The following is a 21,529-nucleotide window of genomic DNA, read 5'->3' on the forward strand; positions in this document are numbered from 1 at the left end:
CCCGCAACTTTCACTTCAAAGTGCCGAGCGCATGGCCAAGGAACAGTTGCTACCCATTTTTTATAGACTTAGGTCAGTCGCGGCCGAGATACGAACTCACGACCTCCTGTTCACGAAGCGAGTATTGAATATTAGGCGTTATCTCTTTTTCCCTTTTTATTTTAGCTTAAAATTTGATTATGTAGTACAGTAAATGAAATGAATTTGCAGTAAATTTATTTCTTTGAGAAAACTTTCAACCTTGAGATAAATCTTCAAAATAGTACTTTCAATGTTTATTTTATTATATTAACATTCCTTTGCTTAGCATTTTTTGTGTTTTCAGTTGTTCGATAAGTTTATCAAAATTCACAAACTAAGAAATCAAATTATGTTTGAATAAGTTATTTTATTATATTAACATTCCTTTGCTTAGCATTTTTTGTGTTTTCAGTTGTTCGATAAGTTTATCAAAATTCACAAACTAAGAAATCAAATTATGTTTGAATAAGTATATCTTCATTGAAATACGTATTAAAAGAGACTTTCTATTCCAGAGAAGTATTTTAAATGTTCTGCAGAATATAACCTACCCGCAGTGATTAGGATCCAGAGTAATCGATGTCAGATTGTTGTTGTTAAGAATTGCAGTAGTAAAAACAAATTCCATTTTGAAATTTGTACAAATGGTGTCCCTTTTTGGAACTCTATACTTACAAACAGGAATGATTTTTAAAGAGGTTATGTCCTCCTATAGATAGCATCCGCTTAATAAAAAAAATAGAATATTTTTTTTAAATATAGAAATATTGTACAGGATTAAACACTTATATCTGAAGAACACTTTAATGTAAATCAAAGTGGATTCTGAAATTATCGAAAGAGTTTTTATAATTTTTAATTCTTTTACATGTTTGAATACTCACAGTATTTATAACATAAGGAATAATTTCTTAATTGAAAATATAAAATTTACAGTCAATTTTGAAGATCGGGTATTTCAGCAATCTGTCAAAATTGACAAATTAATGCATGGATTGAACAGCAAGCATAAATGTCTATGATCGTTCTCCCTGTCGGTCTTTAATTGAGTAATATTTGTGTACCTTTTTACAAAGACCTAAATGTTTGTTCTTAGCTCGATTTAAAAAATTCAGTTCAACATTCAAATATATCGGAGAGTAATATAATATTATTTATAGTACATGTATGAAGAAGTATTATCAATTTACAATAGAAACATCCATCCGACTCAATATATCCTTGTGAACTTAAAGATTAAACTAGAGATACTATAAACAATAAGTTCAATAAATGATATTGTACCACTACTTTTATTTGGTTATAATGGCAAAGTCCATTTGTCCTCTAGAAGAGGCAAAATAAGTGTCAGATCAAAATGTAAAAAACAGGTGGTCAAAATTGAATTATGTAATAAAGAATCAGTGAAAGTTATAATCATTACATTTTATTCAGAGGTGTAGGAGGTACAGAGAAGATATGGATATCCTTCAATATACAGAAAGAATGAACGTGTCCATGTTTTGCTCTTGAAAACCCAAGGTATATTTGTACTCCAAAGCGTAACAGAGGGACGGACGGACAGCCGTCAAGACAGACATATGTATGGACGGACGGATGGACAACCCGAATACTATATACCCCCCGCTTTTCAAACGGATGGCTTAAAATTTCACAAAATCTGACCAGTATATTAATTCAACTTTTATATATTTTAATAGAACATGTTAGTGATAAATTAACAAAAAATCAAAACATAATTTTAGAAAACGCGACATAACTACAACTATTGTCCTGCAGAACACATACTACTGGTGACGTAAGTATTGATAATGAAGAACTCTAATTGCTTATTTTAAAAAGGATAAAAATGTAGGGAATCTTTATTTTAAAACTAGCGTCTTAATTTTGTTATTTTACGATTGTGTCAAGGAGCAAGAAACAGGTGTAACTGGCCGGCAGGGGATGGTAGCTATTCCATGACCCCTGATCCCATCTCTAATGTTTGCTCTCCGTCTTCTTCTCTTTTTTGTGAAGCGTGAATTATGCTCGTTTTCTCCATATTCTCATACTTCTTGAATTATTAAGAAGATGACATCAAGTGCCCGAATGAAATACTTTCATAGAAATCATTTTGAAAAAATTCAGTTTGAATCAATTTTAAACTTCTAAATCAAAGATCGAGCATTTTTATTCTTCATCATTCAATAAAACTGCCTCCCTACGTAATATTTCAACAGTATATATTTTTTTCCAGTTGTTTTTCTCTGTAAGATATTACAAGACTTCTGTATACTGTCCACTGCGTTCTGTGGCCATAGGAGTCAGGTACTGCCCAGTAGAGGAAGTCAAATGCTGGCCAGTAGAAGGGGTCAAATACTCTGACTGGTTCTGTAATGTAAGGCCTGTATATGTTGATGATTTCTCTTTCTTAGAAACGCCAGCATGGTCTGACTGGTAAACAGCCTGATAATCTGCAGATAATAACATACTTAAAAATATACTGTATAAGAGTTATATTTACAACAACAACATGAATGGTAAACTTAAAGAAATAACGAAAGGATGCTCCAATATGTACCTCTCTGGGAAGTTTTCCTGTTGTATTTCGTTGAGAGGAAAGTTGTATAGCTACATTAATAATATAAAAATCTTCTTATTGACAATTCAATTCATTATTTGTATTTATTACATACATAGTTATAAATACAGAATTTTTGCATATGTGATATGCCTAACATCATAATAGTCGTATCGACTGATATGGATCTGCGTGGCTGATACGGATCAATATTATATAAGAGGATTATTTTCGTAGTTTTCATTGGCTGAAAGGACGTCACATGACATTCCTCCTTTCGCGATAGCGACGCGAAAGCGCGTCCGCAGAAAATGATATCGCACGACACGCCGTTCGGTTGCACTGAAGTTACGTAGAACGTGACGTCATAATAAAAAAAACGTGAATCTAACCATTGTGACGTAATTACAGCCAAGTCCGTTGTGTTAGGACTGTGTCGGTGCATTCAATTTGAGTGATTATATAATATAAATATTATGGACTTCAGTGAACGGTCAATATGTGGTTATAAGGACTCATGGCAATTGATATTGACCTCAGACACAGAAAATGATAGCGACCTCGCAGGCTCGGTCGCTATCACTTTCTGTGTCTTCGGTCAATATCAATTGCCATGAGTCCTTATAACCACATATCGACCTACACTGAAGTCCATAATTGTATAATATTACACCCCTAGTAAGTGAAACCTTTACAAAACAGTATCTTGTGATAATACACACATAATTTTGTGTTCACATTCTCATAATTTTTAAATTATTGGTCTTTGAAACAATAAGCTACATATTGTCAGTAGGTAGTGCTTGATTATATATTTGTATTTTTGTCAAGTTAAAGTGTGCTGTACATTATTACTAAGTATGTTATAAACATTATAAAACATCTCGTACCTTTTCTACATCATATCCTGTAAGCACTCGACCAATATCAGCCCTCGGGCCTTCGACCCCCTGACTGATATTGTTGTCTCGGGCTGATATAGGACGTGGCATGGAAAAGGGGTATGTATTATTCTCTATGTATTCCTTCTTTTGTGAATCTATGTCAACATTTCTTGATATAAAATTAAAAAAGAAAGTTTGATTTGTACATACGCTTTTATTGAGCTCAAAAGTCTGTTTGAACTGTACAAAAGAGAGAGAATATACGCACCTGGTAACAACAAGTAACAGAAGAACCGCTATTACAACCACTATATGTGATGCCAGAAGTCCCAGAATAAAACTTGTAATGTTGCTTAACTTCTTATCTACGTCACTGCTGTAAAAAAGAAAGACGGATATAGCTGTTTAAGGTCAAGATCTAGTAAATGAAAGATGCCTACAGATTTATCAAATTTGAGAAACAAATTCCTTTAATGATGCTTTATAAATAAAGATTGGCTAAATAAGGTGTTTCGGGTCATAATTTGTAGGTAAACAAGGTGAAGAACCATATTTTAAACAGTCATTTTCAATATAAAATTAAGAAAACCGATCATGAATATGGTTTTTTTTTTCATATTCGACAAAGGAAATTTATCCAGATTGCCTACAGTGTCTCAGAAAACGGTAATTTGTATGTTCACGGTCTCTTCTTTAAAATAATGTCAAATTTAATATGGGTATCCAGATTACTTTTCATATAATTTCAAATTGAATGCCATGAAAATACTCTTTTTTCTACATAATTCTGCTACAGCCGTAAAGTACGGAAAGAAAGTTGAAATTGATTATGACGTCATCATGGATCTAGCACCACAAAATCAGTCTAAAGTCATTTACTAGATCTTGACCTTAATTACGTCTCTACTTCAAAATTTAAGTCTTAGAAACTAGATTCTTTAAGTTGTACTAATTTAACATATGTTTTTCCTATCTTTAATGTATTTGCAATGTTATGGATTCTAAAAATAAACTTTTATAAAACTATTACATAACATTTTTCTTATTGCTAACCTTCTCTTTCACACATTTGCAATGAGGGCTAGAGAGGGATAAAATATTATTTGATTACATTTAAAATAACTTTATCTGGTCACAAAAGCTTACATATTATACTTCTGAATCCGTTGACCTGTTGGAAACGTCGATGTATTTTCCTCGTACGCCTCTTCTGATTAAGAAAGCATGTAGTTAATTCGAATATGTAAAAATAAAAATGGTATGAGGCAAATTACGTATGAAAGGAATTAAAGTTTTACGCATTAATAATGCAAAAAAAAAAAACAATTACGCTATTAGCAGCTTTAAAATTCTACTTAAATTTACATGTACATGTACATCATGTAATACTATGGTAAACCTTTCTTAGTTATCAAACAGAAAAACTTTCCCTACCGAATCATTATTTTTTATGCGCCCGTATCGACAAATCAGAGGCGTATATTGTTTTTGTCCTGTCTGTTTGTTTGTTTGTCTGCAAACTTTAACCTTCGTCATAACTTTTGAACCATGAAAGATAGAGACTTAACATTTGGTATCCTTACTACACTAGTTAAATTCTTACAATGATACCAAGGTCATTGACTTTGTGACCTTGACTGTGACCTATATGCTAAAAATAACGTCTTTGTCTGCAAAATTTAACCCTCGTCATAACTTTTACGCCTTGAAAGATGGAGACTTTATATTTGGTATGCATACTGCACTTATTAAGCTCTTACAAATGACAGACAGGTCATTGACCTTGTGACCTTGACTGTGGCCTATGCTCGCTGTCATAAACTTTTGAGAATTCTCAAAAAAAAATTCTAAACTCAACTTTTGAGAATTACTCATCTGAGAATTTGAGAATAAAAGAGTTTAAGGAGTTTTATTTTGCTCAACTTTTTTATGACGGTCACTGAGTCTGAGATTTTGGATTTGAGAAAATTCTCAGACTTGCGTATGTTTTATAACGGCGGACTCTATATGCTAAAATTGCTTTTTAGAACCTTCACCATAACTTCTGAATCATAAGAGATAGATACTTCATGTGCTGGTATGCATACTCCACTAATTTAGTTCTTTAAAATCACATCAAGGACAATGACCTTGTGTCCTTGACTGTGACCTATTTGCTAAAAATAGCTTTTCCGTACCTTCGCCATAACTTTTGAATCATAAGAGATAGAGACTTTATATTTGGTATGCATACTCCACTAATTAAGTTCTTTAAGATAATTTAAAGTTCAATAACCATGTGACCTTGACTGTGATTTATATGCTAAAATAACTTTTCAGTACCTTCGCCATAACTCTTGAATCATAAGAGATAGAGACTTTATATTTGGTTGCATACTCCACTAATTAAGTTATTTCAGATAACACCAAGTTCGTTAACTTAATGACCTTGACTGTGACCTATATGCTTAAATAGCTTTTTTAAAACTTTGTTGCCGCCGGGCGCATAGTGTTTCAAAATATCATCTTCTTACATTTAATATCATCGTGAAATCTACGAGGGGTTATCAAAAAGTTCGTGGAATAGCGTCATAAAATTAAAACCGCTTTAGGTACTCGGATGAATTTTAAAATATATAGTTATCAACATCTTTTCTATCTAAAGAATAAACCATGAATCATAAATTTTATTTTTTAATAAGTTAGTAATGTTTTTGTAAGCAATTGTATGTCCAGGCGGCGCAACCTCGAACACGATGTTTTTGCGACCTATGTGTAACTGAGAAAAACTCTTTTGATATGATCATTTGACATCCTAAATTCCCGTTATTCTATGTATGTGTCGGGACACAATTGTTCCATAAAATATGATATTTTCACTTCATTTTGGGAGTTCTATGAAATTTTATTGTAAAGTTTACACGGAATGTCCAAACAAATGAGGCCTCGAAAATTACGTCAAAAGGGGGGAGGGGTTTCCCTTTCCAACATTCTATAAAGGTTTGCCTCTGAAAAAACTGATATAGACCTAAAATATGTTGAAACTGGTTACAGAGAAATAATATGCATCCAGATTACTTGTCTTTTAATGTGAAAATAGATTCAGAGAGAAAAGGGATACACGGTAAATGTCGATTTGCAGACAAGGTGTTAAAAATCAATCACGTCAAAAAATGACGTTGATCATATGTTGTAGATATCGAACTTCCAAAAGCAAAATATGCCGGCACAATCAAGTGCGGATCTCTCCCAATGTATTAATCCATTTAGAATATTATATTTATTGAAGACCACTGTTCATGACATTGTAAAGTCATATAAACAAGGCGGGTTTAAGTCCTTATTCAGATCCAAGGAATCTCATCAAAACAGTGTATGAGATAGAAGAAGCGAACATTGAAAAAACAATGACGTTATCGGACGTCAAGAAAACAAACGACGACAGCCCCGGATGATCACATAATGTCGTTTTAATGTTATAATAATTTGCCAAATAATGAACGTATCAGGCTAAAATTTTCAACATTTCTTTATTCTTTCAAGCAGAACATGGCAGTCAGTATATAGTTAACGGCTACCTTGAAATGGCAGTCAGTATATAGATAACAGCTACCTTGACATGCCAGTCAGTATATAAGTATATAGATAACAGCTACCTTGACACTTCCCTGTATCCTTATGACAGCTCAGCTGACATTCTGTCGGGCACCGACCCAAACAAAATTTACCATGGAAACCATCAGGACAAACCTGACTACAGTTCTCGCCAAAAGTTCCTACATCACACGCTGTAAAATTACCAGTTTGTTATTAGGAATTAGAGTTGTATGCTGTCTTGACAGAAAAAAAGGGTTAAATTGCAAGAAATTACCGATGCACTGGCCACCTCGTAAAAAGTAATTGACACAGCAAACGCCAGGCCTGAAAACAGAATGATACCGAATCACAGAGTAAATGTAATAAGCTTTTCATCTCATAAATGTAAGAATTTAATGGTTACATAAGTTATACCTAATAATCATCTTTAGGAAGTTTAAACAAATGCAAGCCGATAAGCACTTTTCAAACAGTGTAAGCGATTTCAGACAAGGTGTTTTAAGCTATAGTAACTAGTACTTAGGAGGATTGAAAATATTAATGATGTTTTATTTTTCAATATCATTAAGGGAAACGATTTTCTTTCAAAATGGCTTTAAGTTGTACAGGTTTAGAATTTCCCATGATCTTTAGTTAGATTTGTATTTAGATATGATTTTTACTCAACGAGTTGTGTGTTTTTTAAAAAACACAATCAGTTGGATAAAAATCATATCCAACTACAAATCATAGGTGATATTATTAAACCCATATTTAATATTTCACAATCAATGTTTTACACATTTTTTTGGTATATAGTACTCCACTTTATATTACTTCATTACACTAACGAAAAACCCATTGTGAAGTCACTTCTGTGGGATACGAAAACGATATTGCATGAGCTATACCCATGGGATAAATGAAACGCTCTTTCGTTCTCAGTCAAATCCCACGTATAATTAAACATAATATTATAATATAATATTAAATATAATTAAATATTAAATATAATTAAATTCTGAAAATTATTTGCTCACCTGCAAAGATTTGGATCCGTGGTTGTAGAAGATTGAATAACATTTACGTTTAAGAAAGCAAATATTACCGAAACCAGCATTCTCATTACAGATATCATTATTGCTTCCTGTTATTTCCAATAAACTGAGTAAGTGAGATAAATTATTCTAGTTTAGAAGAACATGCGGGAAGCATTTGAGTATATATTTGAAGCTAGTAACAAAATTCAAGTATACAATTATGAAAATAATTTAGACGAAGCCCTACAATTATCACTACGGAAATTTTTAACACATCGTATAAACGTATTTAATTATTTTCCCAATTTGGTTTTTGAAACAAATTCTGGAAATCAATTTTATCTTATACGAGCGGTTTTCAATAACAGTGCATTAAAATGAATGTTAAAGAATCAGTAAACTATAATGAAATTAAATGCTTCATTAAAGCTGCTGTAAAACGTGTACAGAATTTCAAAGAAATATTTACTGAAATTTGTCTTTATTACAGCAACCAATGTCTGTTTTATACACACATAAGCAGGAAGATTTGAATGAACAAAAATGATTAAATGGGCGTCAAAAGTGGATACCGTCCATGGAGACAAAGTTTTACAACAACCAATGTTCTTTTGATTAAATTCAACAAATTATCACAAATTATATTTGATTGACTTTAAGACATATATAAGATTTGATAGGCGTCATTTTGGGGGTAATTCACAATGTTTTAAAGACACATTTGACAGTAAAAAAGCTTTATATGCATAGGTCACCCTATGTTTTGAAAAATGAGTGAAATGACAGCGTGTAAGAATATCTAAATAATTAATTTAAACATCAGAAATTGTACTTATTCACGTTTGTCTGAAATTCAAGCAGATAATGAAACTTGAATCCATTGCTATAAACCCCCAAAACAAATTAACATTAATAAGATGCACTTGACAAAACAGCAAAGGCCTGACAAGAGCAAAGAATTGCAAGAGCACAAAATAGTTTTATATGCTATTTTCCTAAATATTAGTGGTCTTGTTGTTCAAATTCTTATACTGGGAGTTAATTCAATTGAAAGAGTCTAGAAAGCAAATTTTTTGCAAAAAAATTGAAAGGTGTATTAGAGGAAGGAACCAGAATAAGGAAACCACTACAGTACTTTTCTTTGGGACAGCGTCCAAACCTACAAGCCATGAAGGGTAAAGAGTTTTGGGGTTAAACAGAAACTTCATGCTTTGTCGGACCAACAATATTCACCACATCTTTCAACCATTGACTTATTGTATTTCCTTAACTTGAAAAAACACATTTCAGAAAGAGAAAAGAAGTACAGGTAATAATAAGATCTGCCATAATCCAGTATATGAAGGGTCATACTCAAAAATGTGTTCTAAAAACAATTAGAAATTGAATAAAATTGTTACAGACATATATTTTAATTAAAGAGAATATTTAATTGAAATTATCAACCATACTAAATCATTGAAAGGTGTTTTTGGTTTCTTTCCGAGCACCAATGACATTATTTATTGAACGTCCCTCGTATTTACCGAAACATTTGGTAATTTGCTTTCTTTCTTAAAAATATTTTTGAAAAACTTATTTACAAATATTGCTAGTATTTGTTTCTCATGTCATGACTTGTGATGGAATAGGGAGCTAACGAACAACATTTGATAAGCTCAGAATTCCATAAAACAATAGAAATCAAGAACATATAAATGCGGACCTCTACATCAGATGAGGAACGGGGTGGCATTAAGGGGTAAGCATCCCTTGCCAACAGATCACATCCACCGTATGTTTCTCTTCATATCGTTAAATAATAAAAAAAAAATCCGTCGAAAATTCAATGTATTAATAATAGCCTAATGATTATGATGAAAAACTTGAATCAAAATATGACCTAATGACAGACTGTATTTGCTTAGAATGTCGTTTTAGTAACCAAACAATATATTAAATTAGATGTGTCAGACTTTTATTTCAAGCTCAGAGTGATACATCATGTATTTTTCCTCCATTAGATGTATCGACGACGTATTGTCAATTAACAATAGTAATTTCCATTCATATGTCGATATGATATATACTGGTGAGCTTGAGATAAAAGATACAACAAAGTCTGACACATCTGTTTCATTCTTGGATATTTTACTTGAAAAAGACGTCAATGGTAATCTAACAACCAAGCTCTATGATAAACGGGATTACTTAAATATTTCTATCGTTAACTTCCCTTACCTATGTAGCAATATACCTTAATCAACTGCATACGGAGTTTATATATCTCAGTTGTCTGATACGCAAGTGCATGCTCTACGTATGAATTTATAAAAAAGAAGAGGTAAATTATTGACAGACAAGTTGATAAAAGAAGAATATCAACCTTTTCGTTTAAAGACATCGTTGCGTAAGTTCTTTGGACCTTGTCAGCAAATAAATTTATCAATGAGTCAAATGTTGACTGATGTTTTTCATATTTATTGTTAGTCTATTATTTATACACTGAATTGACGACGCATTTTTCCGTAATTTCCAAATCATGACAATGTGCACACAGTTGGAGCGACCGGTCACCAGGGGATGCTCACTCCTGCATGGCACCTGATCACACCTCTAATCTTTTTGATGTCCGTGTTTGCTCTGATCCTATTTTGTATTGTTTAATGAACATTTAATCTTGGATATTGTTTGTTATTTCCATATCTTTCATATCCATATCCTTCATTGTATAAATAAATAATATGTTTTTAGATATTGTCAATCGGAAAATCAAGAATCATTTTCAAGCCAATTTAAGAGTACTTTTGTGTGCAATGAGATCGAATTTTGTTAACAAAATAAGTTTGCAAATTACTGTTCACGATGTAAATTTAGAAAGGGCTCACGGTGGATGCTCGGTCAACAGATGTCATTAGAAAAGAACATGTACTAGAGTTTCACAACTTTTTAGATATGTTGAAAAAGAAATTACTGCTTAAAAAAGAAGTGTATTGCTCAAATAGTGATTTAGATAATTTTAATGAAATCTGGCAACCAATATTAGATATATTATAATCATTATCTTGGATTTTATTATTATTATTATTTTTTTTTTTTTCACATTATGCTAATATTTAATTATTGACTTCATTTTCATACATATACATAAGTATCTCAAAGAAAATTTTTTACCATTTATATATATATATATAAAACAAAGTATTCGTTTAACATCAATAGAAGATAGACCCTTGTTGCAGTGGAGATTGTGTAAAAAAAAAAAAAGAAGAAAGTCTATATCAATCTCACTGTAACTAGTATTTAGGGCCAGGTCACCCTAAAATACTGGTCTTTTTTATGTTTTACATCTTAAAAACAGGATCAATATGCAGAGTTTTGTGATAATAAAATTAGATTATAAAAACACATCAGAATGAATGAATTTTACAAAGACATGAAAATTTTTTCCTCACATACATAATTTTAATCATATTTTAAACATAAAGTTTCCAGAACCATGAAGAATAACATAGCAAAAACATATTGTGTCTTATAGTGGATTTAAGATTTGAATACATGTACATGTATAAATGGTTTATCACGGGAGCATATACTAGTATTAGAATCACAAAGAATTTTGAAATACATGATTAATTTTCTCTTTGAAATTTGTCAAATCATGTGATTGTAAAAGTGAAAAATTCGATTTCATTTCATTTTTGAATGCGTTTTTAATGCTGAAGTCAGTTATTTTTAAATTCTCATATTTAATTTTATTTCTTGTTTTCCATATGACCCATTTATAAATAGATATTAAAATGTTAACAACGTTTCTTTGGGTTTGCGGTTCCTTCAAGTAGCCTAATGTTATTGTTTGTTGGTTAATTTGTAAAGTTTCATTTAGTTGCAGCACATTTTCAATTATATCTTCTAGTAATTTAAGTGTTGTTTTAACTTTTGTGCAATGGAAAAAGAGGTGTTGTTGATTTTCTTTATGATTTTTACATAGGTTGCATAAACCATTGGATAGTCCGATTTTACATAATTTATCTTCAGTATACAATATATTATGCACGCATTTCCATTGGAATTCTTGAATTTTATTTTTAACTTTCATTTTTGAAATACTGTCCCAAACTAAGTTCCACTGTATGTTATTTTGGTAAATATTTTCCCATTTTTCTTGACATTTTGGAATTATTGTCTTGTTTAATATTTTTTCTATGTTCTTTAACTTGATATCTTCAAAGGTTTCCACTTTATTAGTATCTCTTTTTATAAGTAAATTATTATTCAATTTATAAGGGAGTTTTATTTCGCTATTCGATACTGAGCTGTTTCTTTTCAGTATTGGATAAAACAGTTTAGGAATGGCTGATTTTATTTTACTATATTCAAATATCCAACATCTTTTGTCTACTAATTTATTAAAAATGGTGTCGTTATATTTAAAACAATTTTCCGCATCATTCCAAATGTCTTTAATTTTTAATAAACCACTTTTGATAAATGATTCTACATATAGGCTTTTCCCTTGGAATTGTATAAGTTTATTACCAAAGAGTGAGAGGTTAAGTATTTCCTCTCGATTCTCTGGCACAAATTTTGACTGAAATTCGCTGTATGCGATGAGTGCTTTCTTATAAAAACTAGACATGTTATTTAAGGAAATTGGAGATAAATCTGAACAAGTCCATAAGAAATATTCTTGACTTGAATGCATATCTTTACTCTGTAACCAGTATTTACCAATAGCATTCCATGTTTCTAATTTTGAATGCATGATTTTATAAATTGTTTTTATTTGTTTACTTTTTATAAAATTAAATAAATTTATCATGTTCATTCCTCCTTCGTTCTTGCTTAAGCAGCACACGTTTCTGTCAATTTTATTTAATTTATTATCCCAAATAAAAGACCAGACAATGTCATTTATTTGTTTTGCATATATATCAGGTATTCCCCTCATTTCGATTTCATAGCCAATAATTGGAATTATCAAATTTTTTATTATCAAAGTTTTCCCTTTGAATGTAAGGTTCCTTGTTTTCCAGACATGCAAGCTGTTCTTTATTTTTTCTATTTTTTCCAACCATATTGCATTAGTATCGATACCATATCCATGATTTACCCCCAAAGTTTTTATATTAGTTTTTATCCACTGTATCTTTTTAAATTTTGGTGTTTTACCTTTTAATTTGCCTATAAACAGGCCCTTTGTTTTCGAGAAATTGATTTTTGCCCCAGAGGCTTTTTCATATATTTCTAACACATTGAAGGAATGTATTATAGATTCTTCGTCCTTATTAAAAAGTTGTGTATCGTCTGCGAACATATTTATTTTACATTCTATTTTTTTGTCTTTATTAGGAATTAAAATACCCTTTATCTGCGGATTTTGTCTAATAGCATTTTATTATTTTTTAATATACTATGCTATTCAAATAAGTGTTAAAATCAAATCAAAATGTAATTTCCCCTGTAAAAGATTTCTTTGTAAAAACAATGAACAGATAATTTGTATAAAATTATGTAGATAGTAAGCTCCACAATAATTTTTATTGATTTATAAATCAGAAACATTGTCCTAAATGATGTAGATAGATGTTATTGTCTATAGTTGAATTTATTACCTATTAATATTATCTATTTTATAATTTTGTATATGAAGAGCCAATAAAAAAATTAAAAATATTTATCCTCTTAATTTTCCTTCTCCGGACAGCTGATATATTTATTTACCACTACATAAGAGGCATTATAAATGAGTCACTTGGATTACGTAGAATTGGCATTCGCCCTCGTATGACGAGTCCTATGGCGAGATTAATATTATCGTTACCTTTGTGTTCAACTTCGGTGAACATCGTAACACTGCACTCTTACATTTGAGTGCTCGTCTATCATTGGTTAGGGAGCTACTTCCTAGCGGCGTCGACTTGAATCAAGGGCAGGTAATAGTGTTTTCCCCATTTCAGGCGATGGAGGTACTTGAGATAGAGGAGACGATCGCCGGTGTGTGGTCATTTCACAGGGACGAGAATCTGGATGGATACCTCAAAGAATGTGGTAAGGAAAATACAATTTAGTAAAAATTTGATACTTACGTTCAATATTCGACTTTTTTTCAAAGATTGTTTACAGTGTGTATAAAGAAATATTACACATTATATTAAACCTAAAGAGTCAAAGATATTTGGGATGAGAGAAGGAGAAATAGAAAAAGAAAGTCTTTGTGAATGCGTGCTTCTATTTGCATTACTTAGATATGCTTCTTTTTACAATTTTACTTTGAAAGTGGTCTTACATTTGTTTTCCTTCACTAGGTGTAAATTTCATCTTACGTAAGCTTGCCCGGGCTGCCTGCCTCTGTATTACAATGGTGATCTCTATAGAGGAGGGTCAGTTACGGATACAAAACAAAGGCCCTAAAAACACAGACCACAAAGCTCACCTGGGAACAGAGATCCACATTACAGACTTGAATCATAATCCTATGATGGTATTTTTTTTTCTTTCTTTTTTTTTTTTTTGATTAGGCAATTTTTAAAGGAATAAAATGAATGCCACTTTTAAGGACGACAAATGATTGCATTTTTATTAAATCAGTCAAATTTTCTTTTCAAAAATCGCTTTACGTTTTTTTCCTTTTTTTTTTTTTGTATCAACTGATGTTGGATTTATTTATTTATTTTTCATTTTTCATTTGTCATGTTGTTCGAGTTATTTTTATCTATTTGACTTACTGATGGCAATTTCTATTTATTTATTCTAGCTTTACAGCAATTCAGTATGTTTAAAAAAAAATGACTAGCTTTCAAAAAATTTGACGGCAAATTCTACTATAGAAAACCAAGCTTACCTAATTATATATGTCATATCTTGAAAATAGAAGTTTTTTAATTTATGCGTACACGCTTGTACCGCGTGTTGTGAATTACAGACACTGGTTTTTATTTGAGTTTTGTTTGACGTAAAAACACTGCACAATGAACCATGGTAGCATGAGAAAAAAGTTATCCATCACTTGTTAATATAACACGCTGGGATGGCCATGATTCACTTCAAAATAATAGTTATACAGAGTTCTGCAAACAAACAGATTTCTTGATGATTAAAAGTTCTGATAATTCCGTCATTTAAACCCCTAGTGGCGTGTTGTTCATTTAAACCCTGTACTGAGCGACCTTACTTTTGACAGGTCCCTATAATTAAGTATTTTTAAGCTGCTATGTGTGTATTGTTGATTCACAGGAGGTACACACGTGGGCTAACAATCAGCTGATTACAATGTCTAGACCTACAGAGGGCTCTAAAGCACTTCCTACAAAGGTCATACGGGAACTGGTGGATGGCCATTTAGTCATGGTAAATAATTCTGTTAAACATTTTTTTTTTATATTGACATATTAAATACTGATTGTCATTTCTTAATTTATTACGACATATTCAATGATTATCGTAAAGTGTATGATCATAAATATTTATTTGGCTATATGATTGGAATTTTGATAATGTTAATTTAAAATCATTTTGTTTTAGGTTCTTCAAATTAGTTTCATTTTATAATGCACGTATCTTAAATTGAATATTTCAATCTGTATTATTTGCTAAAAATTTCTAATTTTTCTAATGATGTCATTTTTTGATATTATTTTGTAGACTCTCCTGGTAAACGATGTTGTCTGTAAAATGATTTATAAACGGAAAAGTTAATCAGTCATCACAAAAGAAAAATGGAAAACTCAAAGGAGTGGACGTAAAATCCACAGCTACTGTCCATCTGTCAACTGTGTTTAGTGTTTCAAGCTCAGGAACTGCATTAGTGTGTACATCGAAGACTTGTTATGTTGGATGTAGCAGAACTGCAAAATGTGAATGTTAGTGGCGGATCCAAGTACATGTAACCGTGTGAATGGAAATGACATACTGGGTGCCACGTTATCTGAACAAATCAATATATGGTGCTGTTTTTGTGTGATAATTCATGAGATATTGTTATTATTACATTGTTTTTTTTATTTCTGAAAGAAATGTTTTACGATCAATGTTAGAATAAAGATCGATGATTGAAAACAATATTTTACTAGATAAATCCAGCAAAAATATATATCTTCAAAACATTCATTTTTTAATGACCGTTTTGTCTGTTTGTTTAGTTCTCTTATCTGCTAAAATATTTTTAAGAAGGATTCCAATACTCAAAATATGCTATGGGGATAATGAGGACAAAATCGGTGTATTAATAATGGACTTACTATTAGTATAGAAAAGTCATTCAGCATTTGTCTTAATGACAATTTGTATTTGCTGACAAAGTCATTGTATCGACTATAAAGCTTATGAAATTATGACTTTAAACGATATTTCTGATATTCTTGTTTCATCAACCTGCTTGTCAATAATTTACCTCGTTTTAGAAATTGTTCATAAGTAGAACATGCTTTTGCGTATCGAATCAATAGAGATGCATAAACTCCGTATTGCAGGTGATGGTGATGAAGGTACTAGTATATATTGCTGCATACATGTAAAGGAAGTTACGATAAAAATGCCATCACATTTATCATAGAGCTTGGTTGTTGGATTAACATTAACGTCTTTGTCAAGTAAAAAATCCAAATATGAAACAGATGTGTCAAACTCTGTGGTATCTTTTTTCTCAAGCTCACTCGGATATATCGAACCTGCACATGCACGAATGGAAATCACAATTGTTATAACTGACAATACGTCGTCTAAAAACTTACATCTTTAGAAATTGTTTTTTTTTTTGAAAGATGCCTTAGCCCATTTAAGCAACTGGGAGACATGAACTCTATATACAGATGACAAGGGTATTTATCGCTACATACGTAATAGAAGTTGACACTTGAAAAGAAGTCATCAAGTTTATCATAAACCAGGGTTGTAAGGTTATTACGGTCTTATTCTAGTACAATATCCAAATATCAAACAGAGTATCACTCAGTGGTATCTTTTATTCCAAGCTCATTGAGATATATCGAGTCGACATTTGAATGGTAGTGTCTATAGTTAATTGTTAATACCTCATCGATATACCCAAATATCAAATCCAATTATGAAAATGATTTGTCAGATTCAGTATCTTTAATTTCCAGTTCAAATGGATATATCGAAATTAGGTTGTAATAAAAATTAATAATGTTAATTGAAAATCTAGCTGTTATTCTATTTTTCGGCGGTATTGACCTTGTCAAATCAGTATTGCATCAATAATAAATACTTGTGTAATCTTTTGGCAGGGAAAGCTTACTCCTCCTAGGCATGTAGTCCCATCTCTAGGTTTCAAAGAGCTCGTGTTTATCTCCTTTTCAAAGATTCGATATCTTTACTAGATTCATGAGATTGATCACTGTTCGTTACGTTTAAAATTTGCACATAAAACAGCCATGTTTGTTCGATGTAAAGAAATTCATATGTGCAAAATAATTTAATGCGAGTATTAAATGGTCGAATTGACATAATTTTGTATTTTACTTCCGATCTCTATTGGAAAAAGCATTGCTGTTTGCAGTGTTTATAATTAGCCACACAGACAACAGCTACATGTTCCATCAAAATGCAGAAGGTACACATGTTCTTTTATTATTGGTTTTTGTTCAGCAGCATAAGGTAAGCAAATGCTACAAATTTTGCATCTGACATAGTGCATAATAAGTGCTTTCTGTGCTCTAGTACCAAATATTTGATCTGAAAATTGGTCTGACAACTTTTTTACTCTAAATGTAACTTTATCACTTTAGACTAAGATCTCATTACTAACATTCTGTCAAATAATTGTGGATGAGGACGGGTGGGAAGATTTTGATAAGGGAGATAAAGATACAGGGCGTCTGTGGATTTCCCTTTTTGGGTAACATTGATAAATTCTGTCCTGAAAAAAAATAACAGGATTTGATCGATTTTTTACCTCGTTATTGCAGTTGCACAAGGATTTTTATTTGTTATGTGGTTTTTGTTCTCTTTAAACGACAATCAATGACGATAATGTTTTAAATTCTAGGATGTTTGCTATTAAAACAGATGAAATTATAAATTATTCAGTTATAAATAATATGCCCCTTTTAATGTAAAAAAAATAATATTATAAATAAAGGACATTTTCATATGTTATGTGTTCGTCGTAATATACTTTGAAATAAACAGTTATGAGAACATGTATTAAGTGACGATGTCAAAAAATAAATGTGAAGATGAAGTTCATTAAATTGTAGTTGCAAAACATGATCCACTACTACAGAAAAAGTTACTCCAGACTAAAAAAAGTTAAATAATTCCTTTTGATAACAGAATGCCCAGTAATCGAAGTTTTGCACAACTTATTAATCTGCAATATACGTAAACAATCAAAAGTTTCTAACGATCGTGGAGATATTAAATCATTTAATAGATTGATCTACTCTTCTGTTTTCTTACACTACTTTACAAGTCAACGAAGTCACATATGATTTGTTTGTGTAGCAAGATAATGCACGTGTTGATTAAATGGTCAAATGCGTTGCATAAAAGCATATCAACGCCAATGCATCGTAAAAAATTTTTATTAAATAGGGACACAGTTATAATTTTTGAGTGATTAGTATAATAGATGCTACGAATATATTTGCTGTTTTATTTTCCTGTGACCTAATAGATGTTTCCCCTTGTCGGAAAAATGTAAACATTAAGTGTTTATTTCTTGATCAATAAGATTCTCTGCTATATTATGGTAAGCTTTACATTTTGATTTTCGGAGTTATATTTTCAGTTGTATATCGTCTTGCATAACAAAATGGCAGACATATGTATGCGAGGAACATTATAAGTGCAGAGTGACAGTTATGATAATTTCTAAGGCATCTATGTTTGTTCCATCATCCCTGCAGTGAATATGTTGCTCTTTTAATTTAGATTATAGGAAAAATCTTCTGAATAGCAAAGTACTTAGTTACTAGGCTGTTGAGAGTCTTCAGGATCGACTAAAAGTCCACCAGCAGATGCCTCAACCAGGGATAATAATATGTAAATGACGAAAAACATAAAAAGAAAAATAATTGAATTTTGAAATTAAACTCAAAATTCAAAATAAAACTTTTATACCTGCTGTTTATATCTCCCAACTTATTCGATACTAAAGAGTATGCTCAGCGTACGACCAATTGAGAACCCGAGTCAGACTACTTACAGATAAGTTGATCTTACATGGATTTTAATAACCTTTCAAAGTCAGACTTTAATGAATGATGTGGCCTTTATAAGGTATATGATAATATAACCATTAATTGGGACGTATTTAGGCTGACTTGTTTCACATCAATTGTTTTAAAGACCTTTGTTTCTTTATACTTTAAATGATTGTGTATACCTCATTAATATATTGGTCTCACTGCAGGGGTGACGTATCAACAGGGGATATTATCTCCTCTAATGCACCTGCTCCCATCCCTGGAATTAAAAACAAATCATTGTGTTTATAGAAATGTTAAAATTACAATAATGCACTTACGTAATATACCACGGAATATAAAAATCACGATCGAACAGTAGTCAAGCTCAAAGGTCCATTGAATACATTCAGATTGAAAGCAGACAAAACATGAAAATGTAAAATAATCAAAGGTGGGATCAGGTGCCATGGAGTAGTGAACATCTCCTGTAGACTGGTTACGCCCGCCATGTGATCTATATTATGATCTGACAAACGGAAAAAATCATTCGTATACAATTTGGTATAAAAATAATGGTCTAACAAATTGTATGAAGAAAGTCATTAAACATTTGAGTTAATGAAGCATATAAGTCATTTTTCGGGAAATTTAGCCTTTTTAAAGAAAATTAAATCTGATTATTTACCAAAACCGCTGATAAACGTCAACTAAAATTTTTCATTGCATCAAGATAAAAGAGTGTCTAACGCAACGACGTGCACCACCACCACCGCATCACGTGACTTCTTTTTATAGCCAAAATTTTCCTTAATAAAAAAGCGACCAGAACAACAATACCCCAGAGTTTAATAATTTTATTCTTTGAGTAAATAATGTAGTTGAATAACATCTATTTTGCCTAAAAAGTGCTGCTAGAATCCCACTGTCCCGGCAGTAAAATAATTATTCCACACATTCGCACGAAACCTTACCACATGTCTTAAGTTTTTAACCTATGAACCGAGATTTTTCGCAAACCGTGCTTAACTTGGAATTCTAGCAGCATTTTCCAAGTATTGTAGGGTGCAAACTTTCCATCTGTACAAATTTTATGTTTTGAAATATACAGCTTATTGTTGTTCTGTTGCAATTTCTTGTCTCAAATGACAGAGGAAAGGTCGACCGGGATACGAATATAGCTGGCTGTCTCTGAAAGAGAATAAAATAAATGAAAATAATTTAGCATACCTGTTTTATTAACTGAACTCCATATGAATATCACAAAATATTCACGATATTTGCTTTTAAACTTCATTTTATGTATCTTTGTTCATGCCGTCATAGCCAAATTCTCTTTACACGACATGATCTATTCCCGATCAATTCCCAAGTTACTTGATGTACAATATGACGTCATCGGTGGTAGATTTTAATCAAAATGACAGAACACCTCATAACGAAATAATATGTAGTCCCATCGCTGGATTTCTAGGGGTTAGTAGTGTTTATCACCCTTTCCACGATTCGATATCTTTACTAGATCCATGAGATTGACCATGTTCGTAATGTTCAAAATTGAACATAAAGCGGCCATTTTTGTGATATAAAGAAATGCCTGTGTTCAAAATTACTAAATGCGAGTATTAATGGGTCGAACTGACATAATTTTGTATTTTACTTCCGATCTTTATTGGAAAAAGCATTGCTGTTTGCAGTGTTTATATATAGTCTCAAAAACAACAGCTACATGTTCCATCAAAATGCAGAAGGTGCACGTTTTCTTTTATTATTGGTTTTTGCTCAGCATAAAGTAAGTAAATGCTACATTTTTTGCATTTGACATAGTGCATTATAAGTGTTCTCGGTGTCCTGGCACCAAATATTTGATCGGCAGATTGGTCTGTCTGACAACTCTTCTACTTTAAATATAACTTTATCACTTTAGACTAAGATCACATTACTAACATTCTGTCAAATAATTGTGGATGAGGACGGATGGGAAGTTTTTAACAAGGGAGATAAAGATACAGGGCGTCTGTGGATTTCCCTTTTGGGGTTACATTTATACTTTCTGCCCTGAAAATAATAGCACGATTTGATCGATTAATGACCTAGTTATTGCAGATGCAGAAGGATTTTTATTTGTTATGTGGTATTTGTTCTCTTGTAAACGGCAATCAGTGACGAAATGTTTTAACTCTAGGATTTTTGTTATAAAAACAAATGAAAAAATGAATAATTCAGATTATAAATAAAATACCCCTTTAAATTCAAAGGAAAAATAATATAATAAATGAAGTACATTTTTTTATATGTCTTGTGTTCGTCTTAATATACTTTGAAATAAAGAGTTATTTG

General features: G+C 31.4%; 2 protein-coding genes across 3 annotated transcripts; one reads left to right on the top strand and one right to left on the bottom strand.

The window, feature by feature from the left end:
* Positions 1 to 1,591: 1,591 nt before the first annotated feature.
* On the bottom strand, positions 1,592 to 8,181 carry LOC134274131 (N-acetylglucosamine-1-phosphodiester alpha-N-acetylglucosaminidase-like). Of its 2 annotated transcripts, none has more exons than XM_062756385.1 (7): positions 8,061 to 8,181; positions 7,316 to 7,365; positions 7,101 to 7,232; positions 4,612 to 4,675; positions 3,734 to 3,838; positions 2,582 to 2,631; positions 1,592 to 2,474 (listed from the first exon to the last, which is right to left on the bottom strand). In XM_062756385.1, exons 1-7 carry the CDS (start codon positions 8,156 to 8,158, stop codon positions 2,278 to 2,280), a joined length of 696 nt encoding a protein of 231 aa, XP_062612369.1. In that variant the 5' UTR covers positions 8,159 to 8,181; the 3' UTR covers positions 1,592 to 2,277. The 2 variants fall into 2 exon arrangements, with proteins under 2 accessions (XP_062612369.1, XP_062612367.1); XM_062756383.1 differs by having other exon boundaries at positions 3,734 to 3,841.
* A 5,697-nt stretch (positions 8,182 to 13,878) lies between these two features.
* On the top strand, positions 13,879 to 16,359 carry LOC134274132 (fatty acid-binding protein, heart-like). Its single transcript, XM_062756386.1, has 4 exons — positions 13,879 to 14,090; positions 14,348 to 14,523; positions 15,276 to 15,389; positions 15,684 to 16,359. Exons 1-4 carry the CDS (start codon positions 14,003 to 14,005, stop codon positions 15,735 to 15,737), a joined length of 432 nt encoding a protein of 143 aa, XP_062612370.1. The 5' UTR covers positions 13,879 to 14,002; the 3' UTR covers positions 15,738 to 16,359.
* The last annotated feature ends 5,170 nt before the right edge of the window (positions 16,360 to 21,529 follow it).

This window comes from Saccostrea cucullata, unplaced genomic scaffold, assembly GCF_032062105.1.
Source record: "Saccostrea cucullata isolate Sc308-1 unplaced genomic scaffold, CSIRO_AGI_Scuc_v1 ctg2527, whole genome shotgun sequence".
Taxonomy (NCBI): Eukaryota; Metazoa; Mollusca; class Bivalvia; order Ostreida; family Ostreidae; genus Saccostrea; species Saccostrea cuccullata.

Bases quoted from the DNA above. Each gene is read 5' to 3' on its own strand.
- LOC134274132 (XM_062756386.1), top strand. From the start codon at position 14,003: ATGGAGGTACTTGAGATAGAGGAGACGATCGCCGGTGTGTGGTCATTT. The intron at 14,091-14,347 runs GTAAGGAAAATA...TTCCTTCACTAG, and splicing joins TGGATACCTCAAAGAATGTG to GTGTAAATTTCATCTTACGT. The intron at 15,390-15,683 runs GTAAATAATTCT...ATTATTTTGTAG, and splicing joins TGGATGGCCATTTAGTCATG to ACTCTCCTGGTAAACGATGT.
- LOC134274131 (XM_062756383.1), bottom strand. From the start codon at position 8,158: ATGATATCTGTAATGAGAATGCTGGTTTCGGTAATATTTGCTTTCTTA. The intron at 2,632-3,733 runs GTGCGTATATTC...TTATTAATGTAG, and splicing joins CTGTTACTTGTTGTTACCAG to CTATACAACTTTCCTCTCAA. The intron at 2,475-2,581 runs GTACATATTGGA...TATTATCTGCAG, and splicing joins CAGGAAAACTTCCCAGAGAG to ATTATCAGGCTGTTTACCAG.